This window comes from Dufourea novaeangliae, unplaced genomic scaffold (assembly GCF_001272555.1).
Source record: "Dufourea novaeangliae isolate 0120121106 unplaced genomic scaffold, ASM127255v1 scaffold125, whole genome shotgun sequence".
Taxonomy (NCBI): Eukaryota; Metazoa; Arthropoda; class Insecta; order Hymenoptera; family Halictidae; genus Dufourea; species Dufourea novaeangliae.
In genome coordinates, this window is record NW_015374020.1 from 3582310 (window position 1) to 3599636 (window position 17327).

Below are 17327 nucleotides of genomic sequence, written 5' to 3' on the forward strand. Positions count from 1 at the left end.
ATCGACAAGGTTAATCGTTGTAATTTCGCGTCGATTAAATACCCGCTTACCTAGTTTTCAATAGAGTTTTATTCGCATTCCGTAGGATGATTCTCGAAGTGTACGTGTATCTGACGGTGACGCGATATTTTCGTGTGCACTGGTGTTACTGTGTTTCGATTGGAATCGGTCGAAGACGTTCGATCGTGTCCCGCAGCAAAAACAAACAGTGGGGAATACTTTAAGGTTTACCGTGGTACCACGGCACGTTGACACGACCAACGAGCGTTATCGGTCCTCTTCTAAAGTTCGTTTCGAAACACGGGGTTATCGGAGATTCTCGTTGCAGCGCACTTTGCCTAGCAAACGAACAACGGTTCTATGGACTCGAGTCGACCTTTCACCTAACTGCCCAAAAATGGAGAAAAATGATTTGCACACGGTGAAACACGTGACAAGAAAACGAGCGAAAACTAGGACCGTTAATAGCGTACCAATGCGTATCCGTGCTTCCTTCTCGCTGCTACTTTCTATTTACTTTTGTTTACTTTGTCACCCGATTCGCCGTTTCCTTCATTTTCTCATTGCCTGGACCGACATTGTAAAAGGAGAGAAAAAGTCATGCGAGCGATATTTTTCCATTCACCGATCGTCAGTCAGCTTATTTTCTTTTTACCGGATAAGTCGCGCGTGGCAAATGTTTTCAAAATGTTCGAGGCAAGAGTACGTATTTTCGTTTTCGTACGGCTTCCACCATGTTTGAGTAGTCGTGTTTCTTTGCTCCACAATCGTCGCACTCTTGCAGCTGGTCGACGGAGACGCGAGACACGAGAGACACGAACAGCTCGATTCGAGACAAGCGAAACTCGTTTTCGAAGGAGGGAACGAGTTTTTTCGAATCGATGCGTGGACGAGGCCGTGGAGATAGGCTGCTACTGCAACGACTCGTGAGTCGAGCGGTATACACGGTCCGACCTTGCCGATCGCGAGGAGACCGCATCCGGTCGGCGGCACGGTGCGCCAGGGCCGTCACGAAGCCACCACCAGGCCGTACCGGTCGACGATCGCAATCGCTGCTGGACACGTCCTACAACGACAACGACGACGACGGGAAGCGCGCGTACACTACTCGCGGCCGCGTGTACCAACTGCGAGCAACTGTACGCGGCGACCGGCGAAAGCCACGTTCGTGACTCACCGACATCGAGTATCGAGCAACTGGAGTCGGCAAAGCCCTCTCTACTCTTGTCTCGTTTCGTCTCGCCACGTCCCCGCTCAACCTCACTCAACCGCGCTCAGCCTCGAAAGCCTACGTAACGCGAGCTCAAAGTGCAAGTGCCGATAGCAGGTCTGTGCTCGATCGTCTCGGAACCCGGGACACGATCTATCGAACCGTTTCCAATCGAAGAAAGGGGATCGAACAACCGCGAAATCGAGATGACTGGACGAGAGTTCGCGTAAAGAGACGACGAACGGGGCCCCTCGATGCGGATAGAAACCGCTGCCGCGCCGACATTTCTTCGACTCCGTTTCGGGAGTTCACTCGAATCTCAGAAACGATCAGCGATGTATCCCGTTTATTCCTACGTCACCCCGAAAAATATATTCTTCACCTTTCGACGAATCCCACGATCGTAACTCTCGCGTTCTACGAACTTTCTGCCCATTCTTGCGAAATACATGGCACAGCCTCGGTGGTGCGCTCCTCTCTCGAAACGCGTGCCACCATCGTCATCGGCAGGGGAACATCGCGAGATCGCGGTACCGCATTTTCTATGAGACACGGTAAAAGCAACTCTGAAAACGTCAGTTTTTCTGATTCGACGCGGCGGCGTTCCGTCGACCAGGTACGTCGGGAGTGTACTGCGTGCCACACGCTTAGAAAGTGTTTAACCTTCCGCGCGTAATGTATCTCCGCGCACGAGATACACGCTCCAGCGCCCACGTTTAACGCTGGATAAAAATGAAAGTCCACGAAGCGCGCCGATCGGAGGGCACGCTTTGAAACATTCGCGCCATCGAGCAACCTCGATCCCGCTCGGTCGAGCGATCACGATGCCAACGGAAAACCTTACAAAAGTTTCGACGCGCTTGCGCGAGTCGTACACCCAGATTTCGCGCGTTCCAACAAAGAAAAACACATGTGTGCTTCGATGTATGTTTCTTTACGAAAAATAAATGAAAAAAAAATTGTCGCGCCACATTTTTCTGAATTTTTCAATTACCGTGAATCGACCACAACCTTGAACTCGATCCGAGAAACTACGAATCACAGGAGGACATAAAGAACTCAGACCGACAGCCTTCGTTCCTCCCTTTACTCCTGAATTTTCCGTTTTCTTTTCCCGACCTCGAAACAAATGAAAGGTTCGTGCTAACCGTTTACACCGTTCTCGGTTCTTCGATGGATCGTGGTCAAACTGGATTATATTTTATCGAGACTTCGAGATCCGTTCGAGTGCGCACCATTCACAGACGTGAATTCTCGGCAGCTCTGCACCGACGAGTTCCTCGCTCCCGTTACGCTCAAATGAGTCCGAAGAAATAGTCGGAGAACTCCCGTGTTTGATGCTCTCGCCCCCTACTCGGAGAAACTGGTTAGCGTAACATAACAAATTCTTGACAAGAGCAATTCTTCGTGTTTCTGACCCGTTCGTTTCTACTGTATCGGCGTCGCAACAGTGAGTGATTTATCGGATTAGGCTGGAGGATATCTAGCCGCGGAGGAAAGTGACTTAACACCGAAGTAAGGCAGCTGCGTCAGGCTGTTCCGTTGCGGCGCGAAAATTTCGCGTTTGGAACAGGTGGGTGTTACGCGCGTACCCTCGTTTATGCTCGTCCCTTCCTTTCTCCTCACCTTGCGTTCTGTCGGACTGTTGCCGATTGCCGTGATTACCGAACGAAAAAAATTCGGTTTAGTTAAAGTTAAATCGGCACGTAGAAATGCGGAATAAAAGAAACGTATTCCGCGACGATGTTTTCGAAAGACAACGAAAAAACACTTCCTCGAAACGACGATGAAAACTACAGCTGTGCATCTGAACGTTTAACTTAGAATCACATGTCAAAATATTTGCATGTTCGCCGCGATGCACCTCCGTCATGGGTGCGTTCGAGCCGGCCACGAGTTACGCTCGTTTTGTTGTTTTTGCTTTCTCCCGTTCTCGATTCGTTCGCGAATCAGCACATTTTCCACGAAAAACCATTTCAACGCTTTCAGGGCAATTAGTCGGTGGTCGATTTTTCGTGCAATCGATCGGATCACTTTGACAATCCGTTTGAGAAATGATTTAAGAATTTTATACTGCGCGAAGATACAGGCCGCTGGTTTTTAATCTATTTCCGAGCCGGCTGATGGCTTAACCCTAGGACCCCGCTAAGTGGAGCGTACGGATTACCCGCGTTAAGAATAAATAAACCTTTAATCGCGAGACTTGTAATTCGATCGAGTAACGGTGTTTCTTATCGGGTGAAAATTCTCTTTTCTACCCGTCCGGACTCGCGAGTTCCTCGAACACTGCTCGACTCACCGGCTTATTTTGGGGGCCGCGTAACAATCACAAGTATCACTCGGTCTGTCGTGGTTTTTTCGTTTCGTAGGCGTTCGCCACGCGTATTCGTGTGTTCACAATTCTGGTTAAAGATCGACTTGTTCGAGTGTCCGAAAAAAGGGCTGTGGTTCGAGCTGATTTGTCCATAAATTCAAAGAAATCGGTTAGCGGCTGTTGCAGACCAAGGCGACACAGACGCCTTTCGGTGTAAATCATTGGCGCCTACGTGTTTGCCAAGCTCTTTACTCGCGTCGCGACGGTTGTCGCAAGACAGACTGCAAGATAGTAAACTGCACGGACTTCTTTTGGACACGGAGATCGAATAGTCGGTGATTTTTCGACACCGATGAAAAATGCTTCGGTGTTGGTGCAATTCAAAGACCTGTAACAACGAGCAAGCAACGAATCGGGGTAGCCGGCGTCGTTTGATGAAAACGGCCTTGACGAAACTCCTATCGAACGTTCGTACGAACGTTGCCTGCGAGTACGGGCGAACCCCTCCGATGCCTATCGCGGAAGTGAGTCGTTTAAACGTAGATTCGAGTGCCGCTGTCGACCAGTGTCGGCAAAGAATATTTCGCGTTATCGGAGCGACCAGTCGCGAAACAGACCGTTTTCGAAACACTGGACGCGTTCACGCGTCCAATGGTCGTGCGCATTGTCAGCGATCATTCGTAAAATTCGTATCGAATATTTGTTTTCGCTTCGGTCTCTCGATACGCGTACGTGGATTGTCTCTCGAATCTGTTGCCGCGCCGGCGCCGTGACAAACACTGTTTCATATTGCACGCATCAATATTTATAGACTCGCTCCGATTCGACGGTGATCGACTTTAAAACTGTACGCACTGCCTCTTGTTTTTCTCGCGTTTCGTCGACAAAAACACTTTGCCTCTACTCGGGGACAAAAAAAAAAAAAAACGAATGGGAGGAGGAGGTCCGTATTCAACGAATATCACGAAATATCGGACAGACAAAAACAACGTTTCGAAAGAAACGCATCGTTCTTTCGGTCTTTCTGCGGCGCGATAACGAGGACAGAAACGATCACGCAATCGAAACGCGTTTCAATAATTTTACGTCAGCCTGTTTACCGACGAAAGTCACGGTAAGGTCTGCCTATCTTCGATAAGTGTGGGCGTGGATTTCAGTAATCGTAGAAATAGTAATTATTGGTAGTCGTACAAAGATGTATCAAACGTTCTTTTCTCCGTTTGCTTTCGGTCGAAACAGTTCCCGGTAGAAATCATCACCTTGAGACAAATGTATCGCGTTGAATAGATTTTGCGTGGGTTGCCGGTTCGATCGGCTTGTTCGCGATCGTTGAGCAAGGTTGGATCGTAACGGATTGCATTGAGCGTCGAGAGGCGGACTTGCCAGTCCCGCCACCCGTCACCTGCTAACGCACAACGAGCGTGCCGCTGGTTGCGAAACGAACGAGTGCTCGTATTGGAGGGCAACGCTGATCATTGTAACTAACAAATAAATTTCTCTCGCTCCACTAAACCAATGACGCGATTAAATCGCGCTTCGAGTTCACGATCTATTAAGGTCGCGTGTTGTAACTTTTGCTATCTCGGTTTTAGCAATATCGTTTTTTACGGCTATCCCCGTGTCAGAGTTGAGTTTCTGTTCCAGACCAAACGGAACGAGAGAAAGAAGGCAGAGAAGAGCGGATCAAAAGGAAAATGTTTCGCGCGTACGATGCACCTGTTTGCACGAGGTTACATACCAATGAACTTTGACCGAGCCAGGCTTGTGAACGAATACGCTTGTCGCGCGATTGTCCGCGGTTCGAACAGTTCGAAGAACTCGCAATTCATCGGGAACGCGAAATACCGTAGCTCTGTGTAGGTGTAGAGAACCGGTGTGAACCGTGCCACGTCGCGTGCACGCGTTCCTGGACGGTGAAAGGAACTTTACGGCGTCGAGGAAAACTTTGATCGGCAATATGTACGATCGTATACGAGATAATCTTCCAACCATGCGCCGTACCTACTCTCGTTGGGTACAGCGACGGGATTCAATGCACCGTTAAACAGACGAATTGCCAGACGAAAAAAAACGCAACCGCCGACGATAGATTAGATAGCTGATCGTCTTTGTCGCCGTTACGGCGCGTGTATCTCCGTGAAATAATAAAAGAGCACGCGCAACAGCCGTGCGTCTATCTTGAAACGAATGAAATGGATTCCAGTCGTAAGGGCAGGTTCTCGACGGCGGTGGCGACGTCGGCTTTGCCAGAGAACAAATTGCCGCCTCGTCGAACAAAGGAACGTTTCGTCTCTAAACGGTCAGCGCGCGAGAAACCATTGTTTCGCCGCGAAACAAGCAATTATCGCGTTGAAGGCCGAAGTCGTACGACGGGGTACGATCCGCGCGAATAGAAAATTTTCAGATCTTATTGAGAATATCCGGTCGACCATCGTAATCGACACAAGACTCACCCACCTAGCCACCTACCCACCGCGAGTCAGGTACTCGTCGACGTTTCGCAACCGATGCGATCGAGCAACGTGCCTCGAATATTCGTGGAACGATCGAGGAGTTCGTGCGACAGGCGCATTTATGAGTTCAATTATATCATTAACTGGCGGCGATCGCTGGTCCCGCGGACCTCGAAACAGGATGGTTATCGCTGTCATACGTATGCGAGTCGAATCAAATCGAACTATGTACATACATACACACTTCACTCGCTCCCTTCCCAAAGCGACATCGGGCTCGCGAAGAGATCGGACCAACCGTTGCGTTTCCCCGCAAGATTGTTAATTCGTTGCGTAAACGTTCGCAGTGTTCTCGGAATTGTTCGAAAACATAGACAGTATATGTATAACTTATACCTACATATACCGTGCGGTTGTAGATTCTAGATTAGAGTTACGTAAACGCGAATCGACGAGCGCCTCGTACCCACGGGGGACTCGCGACGATGCAAATTTCAATATTGTTTCGATGCCGAGCGACGCGTATAGATATAGATACATAATAGATGCGTATGTGTATGTATGTATACCGAGGAAAGATACATTTGGCTTGGTGGCTCGAGCGACGTTGTTCTCTTACCTGCAGTCGAACTTGCGGCCTGGAGTGTCGTTTGGCGTAGCTGTTTCTGCTTGAATTCTGCGCGAAAGACGGCGGAAGGGGAGGTTGGGATCTTCTCGCGGTCGGTTCGTTCGCATTGTTCGGTGGCTTGTTCCTGAGCGTAGGGATCCTGTTCCCGTGATTTTGATTTCCATTCGGGATCTGCACGGGCACGGTGGCGGCGTTGTTCGACGAGGGCGCGTCCCGGTGGCTTTTGGTGCGACGAAGTAGACGCCGTACGGTGTTCTTGACGGTGGCGGCGAGATGCGTTCCACCGCCCCCACTGCCCACGCGTTCACCGCCGGTTTCGTTCATCGTTTTGTACTCGACCATCTTTGCTTTAACGACGGGCATAGGAGCCACTCTGTGGCCACCCGTCTCCATCACGTACATACCGGCTGCCACGTTGTCCCACGCGTGATGCGCCGCGACACCGAACCGTCCCGATCTTTACCTCGTCTCCTTTCACCTTTGCCTCGATCGGTTTCTCGTTTGCGCCGTGGACTAATTTTTCAGGCTGGAATAGACATCTCGCGGAATTTTTCCCTTCTCTATCCTTCTCCTGTCGTTTTTCGTTCTCCCTCGATGCCGTGTGTATCTCGAGCAAGCACCGACCACGGGGCTAGAATCCTTTCTGTCTTCGTGCACAGGCTTCGTAGAAACAGGCCCGATATTTGGTACGTGCGATCGAAAGCGTTGCTGCACAAGCAATCGCACAGTCTTACGCGACACTCACAGGTGCGCGTGCGTTAGAACGCGAACCGTAACGCGGTAGGTTGGTTTCTGTGAACGAAGGAAATATCGTAGTAGGTATCGACAACGGATCGGCGACGAATTCGGTAGTGGCAGCGCGACGACCGTTCGGAGATGATCGAAAATGAAACGCGATCTGTCGCTGCTCTCCCTTTTTATTTCAATTTTCTTTTGCGGTGCTTTTTGGTGCATCGATTGCCGAAACTTGCCGAACGGCTGTGCGCGTTTCAAGATTCGCTCGAGGAACCGGATAATACCGCCAGAGCGCAGGTGCTGCCGGATTGCCGTGGCAGGTGGAAGGCGAAGATTTTTTTTTTGTTCGTCGCGTGCGTTTCGAATTTCAGCGAACCGGTGTTAGCGATTCGCGGCAAAAAAGGAGCGTGTCGCACGTTAAATACATCGCTGTCGATTCTTTGTCAGAGGAAACTTCACTTTAGAACCGTACGATCGCTCCAGTTACGAACACGTTTGTATGCCGTTAGAACAACAGGTACGTATCCAGATCGAACCGGCCGTTCCGTCGACCGGCTAGAAACGATACCGACCGGTAATCCATGCAGATCGTCGACCCACACGTGTCACGGCGAACGCGTCACGCTCGAAGGAATACTGTTTTCGCTCGCGTTCGCCAGTCAGCCAGCGTGGTTACGTTGGCAAGGTAGCTGGGTGTTTCCTAAGAACGCGGTTAGCCGAAGGTTACGCGTTCGGCGTTATCGATCGTTAACGTCATCCAAACGAGCCGTCGAACGAATCGGCGAGCAAAATTATTAGTCGGCGACCGATCCTAACAAGACCCGCGAACACATGCGATGTACCGGCAATCGACCTTGTCGTTACCTTATTACTTAACCGTCATTCTATCAAAAGTTACGTAACTGATGCGATCGGAGTTAACCTACTCGGATAATAGGGGATTTAATATCGAGCAGGGAAGACGGATCGAATCCGTTTAAGCGAACCACCTGTCACCCACTGGAATCAAATGCAAACGGCGCTTGACGGTATTTTCGTTCGAACAATAATCTTATCTCGGCCTTAACGAGGACGAATGGAAGAAAGGACCGGATCGCGAATCATCGAACAAGGGACACCGTACAGCCGACCATCTATGCTACGCGTTTTCCCAAGCATCTCGATTGCGATGGCGAGACGAGTAAGGCTCTCGTATACTACTGAGAATGAGATGTCGGTGGGTCGCGTCGATGAGTGGAATCATTGATTGTTTCTCGACTCGTTTGCATCCGCGTAGGTATATCGTTTAATTTGAAAGTGAACAGGTATACCTTCCGGTAGTTCGTCAACAGACGTACAATTCCACCGAGTTTATCCTGTCGAAGCTCTATCGTAGAACGAGCATCGTTTCAACGATCACAGCGGGACATCGTCTCGCAACCATCGATTTGATTATTAATTTCTCTAGCATCTCACCCTTCGAATTCCCTAACCGCGTAGGTATCATCACCAGCCGAAAACTTCGAAACCATAGAGTTTTTTGGTACTCGAACGCGAACTCGATCAACTGCTCTCGCGAAATCCGTTCACTCGCATTCTCGACAAGGTCCGCGAACGCCACGAAAATATCGGATCGGGAGTACGGGTTCTCCAGGAGGGGTTTCTCGGTTCGTTACGAACGATGCCGCGCCTGGCGTGGCGCGCTCGACTGCCGCTGACGGAGCGGAGCGGGAATGAACGCGAGCGAGAGCGCGCGAACGACTTCCTAATGTCGTTAAGTTAAACGAATTAGGCCAGTTCTCCGATACGCGGACAAGCACGTAACCTTATACTGTATAGTCGAGTAAACGGGGATTGCGTTCCAACTATGACGCACGCTCGAGCCACGAGACCGACTATGCTCGGCAGTTTGCGGCGTACCGACTACATAGTTAACGACTTTCGTATCGTATCGTATCGTATCGTACGTGTAGCGTTGTCGTCCGTCCGATACTTTCCACGATGTCCCCCAGCACATTCCTACAATTACCACGTCACCGTTACCACGGTCTGTTATCGCAACACTGTCTCGACATAGTGGCCAAACGACGATTCACGAATCAGCCGTGTGTTCCTCGACTCTAGACTTTTCGATCGACCTTTGTCGCAACCTTCACGACGAGGCGAACTCGTCGAAATTAACGATTCCGAGGACCGGTTTCGCTAGATTCCATCTCGTAGGATTAAGTTAATCTTTCCGCCGACGCGGCCGTGAAAAAGCAAAACGAAAGCAAACAGGGCTCCGGCCGTTGTTTACCTTTCCCGAGGAATCGATAAAACGAAAAGGTGTGTACCTACACCATCGATACCACCGGTATGACCGTCGACGGACCTGTTGCGTCGATGGACAGCGAATTTGAAAGCGACCCCAGCATGCGTCTATACCGGCCGGCCATGCAATGTCACCTATCGTTACCCTTTTCGCGCGTCCTATCGTCGCTCGCGGTACTATGAGTTCAATTCATAAAGCTGCGCATGTGTCGGTATGTGTCAGCCGTAGACGGATGACGTGTGAATCGTAACTAATGTAAGCCCAAGTTCAAGAAATTGATCCGATCGATGCGCTATTACGTGATATCCGTGTATACACCCGGTTAGAGCGCGAAGAATTCGACTTGTTTTCAAAGACAGAACCGATGCGTGAGTCGATGCTTTTCATTCCAAGATCGTCCGTAGCGCGAGCGATACCTGAAGAGCTCGACGAAGGAAAAAATTCGGTGCTGGCAGAGTTTCACTGGCTGTTCGGTTCCGAGTCAGACGGTTCGTCGTATAATCTCTCAGGGTCTGTATCCAACGCGATCCAAATCGATATCTGCGAGATCGGTGCGTTCGCGGTATACCTTGAACGGATCCGTTCACCTTCTCCCGAAACACGCGACATCTCCGATGATATGCGACAACAGACAAAAATACTTTTCACGGATTGGATGCTTCCGACACACTATCGACACTCGCGACCACACGTTTCTAGCAAAGCACCGACAAATCGAATAAGCAATACACCGAACCTCGACAAATTTCTTCACTCTACCGAGTCGAGTCGACTCGATAGTAAATCGTCGCACTGCCACGTGCTTTTCCGTTTCGTTTACCGTATCGGCCGATCGAATTCGAGGGAAAGCGTAAACGGGGCGACTCGGAAGCACCGGACCGCGATCGATGCTGAGTCTCGCAGAGATTCGCGAACGGGTCGAACAGACGTGCTGTTCGATCGCGAGTCTCGTGTTAACTGAGCGCGAACGACGAGGACGCGCGAGCTCCGCTCGGCTCGGACTCTTTCATACTGGATCTCACCGCGACCGATACGCACGGCCCTCCTCCTCCTCTCTAGATCTCGCGCGCACTCCTTCTTTCGCTCGCGCTCGCCGTTCTCTCGCACTCTTTCTCCCGTTGCGCGCGTAGTCTCGCGTCTCTGAGGACGCGTGCACGCATACTTACTTCGCCGCCATCGGGAGGCACAGAAACGCATCGGAACGCGCACGTAAGTACTCGCTGTTGCTTCGATTTCCCAGAGTCGAATAGGGGGATGGTAGTAACGTGTGCATGTAAGTATGTAATATGTCTAGAAATTTGGCAATAGGCAAACAGAACGCATGCGATGTTTTATGAATTTCGATGTTCCAGCTGGTAAACGGAATACCACGGGATGGAATTGTCGCCACGTTTCGATCGTTTCAATGAACGTTGATCGTGATATCGCGCAAATGTTACCCGCGGTTTTCATCGAATAATCGACGAGGTCACTAGGCGCGTTTACCAGCACGAGTACGACTACGGACCTCCTTTGTCTGGGGACTACGCTCACTCTAGTCACGTACAACACCGTTGAACGTGCATGCATTTGTGCGTGCATCGGACGCCACCGCTCGAATAGAAATTAAACGTGACCGAACCGCGCCTAGATAAACTCGTTGTGTAACGAATACATTCGTAGCAAAACAGAGAATAGAGATCGAGAGAGAGAGAGAGAGAGAGAGAGAGAGAGAGAGAGAGAAACGGAGATCAGACGCGACGGGTAAGCTTTAAACGCGAAAGGCGGAGGGAAGGTAAACACTTGCCGTAGTGGCGAACGGATGGATTCATTAGATTAATGGACTTCGAGGCTCGATGCATTCTACGAGGTGCACGGAATAAACCTTTCGACATCGGTACTCCATTGAAACGTTTAACGTCGAGGTATATTCGTTCGGCTTTTAGTATATGTATATAGGTACCTACTTTCCTGGACTCGGTACCGTGGAAAGTTTGTTTTTCTCGTTGGTTTCTAATGCGATTTGGAACAACGAGGTAGAACAATTTCACGAGTGGAAGGGACGGCAAAACACGTATCTTATATCAAATACACCGATGCGAAATAGGTCCGTGTTTGGTCATCGGTCGTGAACGGTCGATTAACTTCGTTTATTCGAACCGTATAATAAAGAAAGTATCGCACGGAAGTGCAATTACCCGATCGCTGAAATCGAGCGTAACAGAGAATCGAATTATCGATCATCGTGTCAGCTTTGCGCATACACACATCCTTGACATATTCCGTTTGCGCGCAACAAGATCAACCCAGTTAATGCTCGGGTTACGGTATTCTCGTGGCGAGATGATCGGGCAGGTCAGCCCTTTCCTTTGGGCGAAGAATACACCTCGATCGATCGGAACAAGAAATTCTGTGTCACGGATATTTTTCTGCTCCAGTTCGAAGTTTCATCGTTTGAAAAATAGTTATCGATGCGTCGGGGAAACGAGGAACAGACTCGAGGAGGCCTACCGAACGGGAAACGTGACTCGTATCGATGACCTTACGCTAAACTTTTGTCCAGCGCGATCACTCCCGACCCGACTTACTTCGAACGTTACTTTTCCGCGAACTTCGTGAGCCGTAGTCATTCTAACAAGGGTGACGCGTTCACCGCGACTGGATCACGTCATCGCTACCTTTTCATGTCATTTCGATAAAAGGTAATGTTGTTCGTTCGAAGGAAATCCTCGCTAATGTTTTATCCCTGAATTCCTGCTCACCGATCGATGTCCATCGTAACAATCGTTGGAAAAATTTCCGTTCGGACGCTCGCTGGTTGTTAGATCGATCATCTCGATCGTTTGTAATCGTGGACGTGTTCGTGCGGACGGCGCTTCCGACGAGTGTTATTCAAGATAAAAGACGCGTTTAGTCGAACGAGATAGGTTCTAGCGTGACCGACTGGGAGATCCGATTGATAGATTAAATGGTAAATTGGTCTCTTCGGATTTCTTGACCTGCGATTCGATCGAGAACCGTACGAACGATTCGCAGCGAGCGTCTTTCCGTAACGACGGACGTCTCGAACGTTACGGAGCATGAAACGTCTTCGAAAAGATTTCCCTATCGTCCGATAACCCGAGGCGGAATGGTGGTTCCAGAGAAGTTTCATCACCGAACGAATGTCTACATTAGCGAACGCGTCTGTTTCCCGCTGACTTGTATATAGTAGAGACTATTATCTCACGGAGAACGGATTGCTTTCATTACTTTCGTTTTACAGGAGAAACGAGCGATGCCTGTTAATCGGAACAACGCAACGCGAGACGACGATAGGTACGGTATACAGATACATATGTATGTACCTACATAGTTCCTCGGAAGTGTACAGGAGAGCAAACGTTTCGTGAGGAAGACCCTCGCACTTTTGTCACGGATTAACAGTTTTTTGCGCGGTCCTCGTGCGACATGGATATTATTATTACTCCACACACGCGCCGTGTGTATTTAACCTTCGATTTATCGACCCCCCCACCCTCACCCCCCGAACCCGTGTAATCAATGCGAAGTGGGTGAACCGCGGCCTTGGCATTGTATTAAGAATAGAAGCAGTCTCGAAAAAAAATTCACCGCCCAACACGCTTCGGCGCGGTTTCGCCACGAATAAAATACACTCCGTCCGTCTTTCCCAAGACAAGGAAGCGGAACGACCATCGACGCGAGTTCTCCACGAAATCGATGTATCGTAGGCTGAAATTAATCGGCAACGTATCTCGAAGACTCAACGATTACAAAACACGTATCGTACTGTACAGATTTTCTAACTTTTCCACTTACGAAACAATAACGTTTGCAACGAGGAGATGCGATGGAAGCGCAACGAGCTGACACCGACGGGGAAAAAGAAGAGTTTCGCGTTAGCTCGCTCGAAAGAATATCTGTTACGATAAACTGCGACGACCGCTAGGGGATGCAACGTCGTCGATGAGTTACACTTTCAGTGTCCGAGCGAGCAGAGCAGGGACGCAAACAGGATTTCCGAGCATTTTCGAATCGATATCGTGACATCGCTTTTGCGGTGATCTCACCGCGACGAGGAACGATTCCGCGAGGAGGGGAACCAACCGGACGAAGTCGAGCTCCGTTACGTAATGGCGTTAAGAACGATACATCGCGAAAAATAAATTTTCCAAGGCGCGGTATCTTCACGCGACGACAACTTGCGCGTACAAGTTTATCTCGACGTTTTTGAGCGAACGTTTCTTCTCTGTAAACTTTCGTTTTACATACATTGTATAAGCGAAACGATACTTACTCGCGCCTTGCGAGTATTCGAATGGCGGGTATCAGAGGATCGTTGAAACTCGCCAGAAGTATATCCACGGACTGATGGGAAAGCGTGGTAGCTGGTATACGGGTAGCTTGATCTCTCGTTGATATTCGATTAATTCGCAAAAAAATGCGGACCTTCTTTATCGTGGATCGGCGTGAACGGGCGTGAAGGGGCGTTTAGAGTGACGCGAATGTATGCGCAAGAGACACTTCCGAGAGTATTGCTCACACTTTCTGACGGATCAGCATTAATGCCATAGCCGGAGAGGAAACGGAACGTCATTGATCTTAAAGAGGACATCGTTGTCAACGACGATGACAACGGAACGACGTTCTACGTGGTCAGGAAACCGCGTTCGTCGACAAAATTTTTGGGTCGATGGATACCAAGTGTATCGTTTCTTTCGAATCTCGTTCAGTATACTAAGTATGTATATTCTTGTTATGTACGGGTACCTACGTGAAGCTGTAAAAGCGAGGAATGAATTTTCAACAAGTTACGACATACCTACCAACGAAATTTCAGCGAAACGTAAACTCGAACAATAACTCGTACGCGTCTATTCAATATCCAGGAGCATCGACAATTGCGAGTCTACATACGTATGTACGTATCCACCTAGATGTGTGGTCGACGCGGGCAACAAATTTTGCGGCTGCCTTCTTAGCATAAAACGCTGTCGAACCGTGTCGGGTCGTGTCAGATCGAGTTCGGTACGCGTGCTTGATTGATTCACGAAATAACACGGGGACAATGGCGTGATTGTTCTACGAGGCCAATCACGCCGGTGTCCGGTAGGTGGAATTCGAAGAAGTTCAAGTAAAACTCGAGAACAATCGACAAAGATCGAGTCGCGGAGTTGAGCGTGAACAGGGACAATTGATTCTCGATGGCCGTCCGCGCTGCCATTTGTGGCAATCACCGCGCTCCTCCCTATCCTCCGGTAGCTCTCCGTGCAGTTTCGCGGATATATACGGAGATTCGACTTGGCTCAAACGGACCACTGTAACACTGTGTTACGAAGCAGCGAAGATTAATGTCGCTCGTAGATCGCGGGAAGCAAGATCGACGCGCGTTTAAATACAAAATACATACATACGCGTAAATCGGTATCATTTTTTTTAAAGTGGGATGAATATCAGGAACTTAGGATTCTCGGTTTCCATTTTCGTTTCGTTTCAGCGTTATACATTCTAATTTGTTTTCGAGACGTCTACGAAATCGGTAATTTGATTAATCGATCGAAAGTCGCGGAAGCGCAACAAAGTTTCTATACTGTTTTCGAGACGTTTGCTTTTATCTACCGTGCATATATCTACCGTCTACGAAATCGGTAATTTGATTAATCGATCGAAAGTCGCGGAAGCGCAACAAAGTTTCTATGAACGAAACGAATTTCAGAGAAAAATTACTTTCACTTTGGTCATTTTCGTCGAATAGAATCGTTCGCTTTTGCTTCCGACGTACTCACCGAAAATGCAATTTAGCCAGAATATTTTGTTCCACGTCACATCGATCTAAACGAAAGATCGATGCAATGACGGTACGGCTGATAAAATGCAACCTCGACGCCGATCGCTTTTGTCTTTCCTTTCGCGCTTCACGGTTCCCAGCGGGAAGACAGCGATCGCCATCTGACGGCACCTTCGCCAACGTCGCGAACGAACCGAAAACTCCATCGGTGTTCCACGCGATCAACACGATTCTCGCGAATGTGCGTTGAACGATCGCGGATAATGTCAACGAGCCACCGCAAACCGCACACGTCCTCTCGACCAACCACGTTTCGTGCTATACCCGTGCAAAACCGAGTTTCTGCTGATCGGATGCGCCTTTATTGAAGTTTTTTTTTTCTATTTCTCCCATACTCTCATACCATTTTTTAGAATATCATTATCGTTTATGTAGTTCCAGAAAAACCTAAAAATGTAAAATAGTTCACTCGGGATGAACGTAGTATCGTGTCGTACCGAAATGGTACCTACAACTTGGACGGACCACGTACCACGGGATTCGTAACAATTTGTTCGAAACGGCTGTGGCAAGCTGGGTAAATGGACGAGCGACGAACGACAAATGCGTCAGGGTCCGGCGAATTGGCGGAATGCCGTGGACTAAATTCACGCCCGACGAATAATTTTACGTACACACGACTCCGAAGAAAATGGCTAAACTTAGGTGTCAGCTAATACGGGTAAAGTTCGCGGTCAATCGGATATACATACGTGTGAAAACACATTGGACGGATAATCCGTTGGAGAATCAACAAGATATAATATTATTAAGTATGTAGTTGGTCGAACGATCCGATCAGCCCTGTATTCCGGGAAGAATCTTTTCTATTCCGTTTATCCGTGTCGCATAACATTAATCAATCGACATTTTGAGCTCCAAACGACAAAACTCGAACGATGGGTCGCGTCAATTATTTTTATCGATTCGTGTGCAACTGGATACAAACGATCGGTTCGCGCGGCTGAACAGTATAAAATGCGTGATCTTTTTTCCTCGCGTAAAATTGCACAGCACCCGTCGATCTTAATATGTATATATAAACCCAGGCGCGACACCGTGAACGAAAACGTCGGGGAACTTTTATTTCCTAAAATCGGATGTTGTCAACGTTGCCCCGAGTGTCGTACGACCGATTCTATACCGGCACACGAGGCATACGATGGGCGCAACAAATAGTTTGCCACGTAGTGGCCGGTTCGTTCTCGACTAAAATCGAGCTCAACCAACAGTTGCGAAACGTTGCGATTGAGCCGGTCGCGTCGCGTTTCGTCTCGGGATTCGTCAACGGAAGGAAAGAAACGAGAAGAAAAGCAGGGAAAACTCGATTCGACGTACGCGTACGCGTATACATATACTATGTTCGCTAACGACCCTGCGCAGCGCCTATACAGCGTATTGCAATGTTTAATTTGTCGCGATTAGGGAGTCACGGCTCGTCGCGAGGACGAAACGAGAATGCTTCTGCAACTTCGTCGAATAGTCGCGCCGGCAACAATCGTTTTCTAAACGAAGAGCAATTGTGGCAAACATTTCGTCCTCGGGCAACGTTACCGTCAAGGTCTGGGTCAACGTGTAACGTCCGTTCGGTTTTTATCCGAGCAACGGGTGAACGCAACACGACTTGGCAAATCGTGGTCGCCGATTGGACGCCATCGAGCCGAATCGTTGTTGTGCATCCTCGATATCGATTCGCTTCGAAAATATTACCTACGGTAAATTGTGTTGTCTATCTCGGATTTCTACGTGGCCCTACGTTCGAGTTACCCGTTAATTTTACCGCAGACAGGTATCGTTGTCGTCTATGCGTCGAAAAGTCAAAGAAGTTGCGCGAATTTTCCAGTCGGTGTAACGCACCGACGATAACAAAGAATCTTCAATATGAAAAAAA

General features: G+C 49.1%; 1 protein-coding gene across 8 annotated transcripts in view; it reads right to left on the reverse strand.

Annotated features, from left to right (window-relative positions):
- LOC107189108 (serine/threonine-protein kinase MARK2-like) overlaps nt 1–17327 on the reverse strand; it is a 47701-nt gene that overhangs the window by 23488 nt on the left and 6886 nt on the right. For 5 of the 8 annotated variants that reach the window (XM_015577562.1, XM_015577564.1, XM_015577563.1 and 2 more), the window contains exon 1: nt 6597–7473. The exons of 2 other annotated variants lie outside the window; for them this stretch is intronic. In XM_015577562.1, coding sequence (XP_015433048.1) covers nt 6597–7007 — 411 coding nt within the window. In that variant the 5' untranslated portion in view covers nt 7008–7473. Of the gene's footprint in view, nt 1–1592; nt 1606–6596; nt 7474–17327 lie in introns of those variants that run through there. One more of the 8 variants, XM_015577570.1, reaches the window with a different exon arrangement.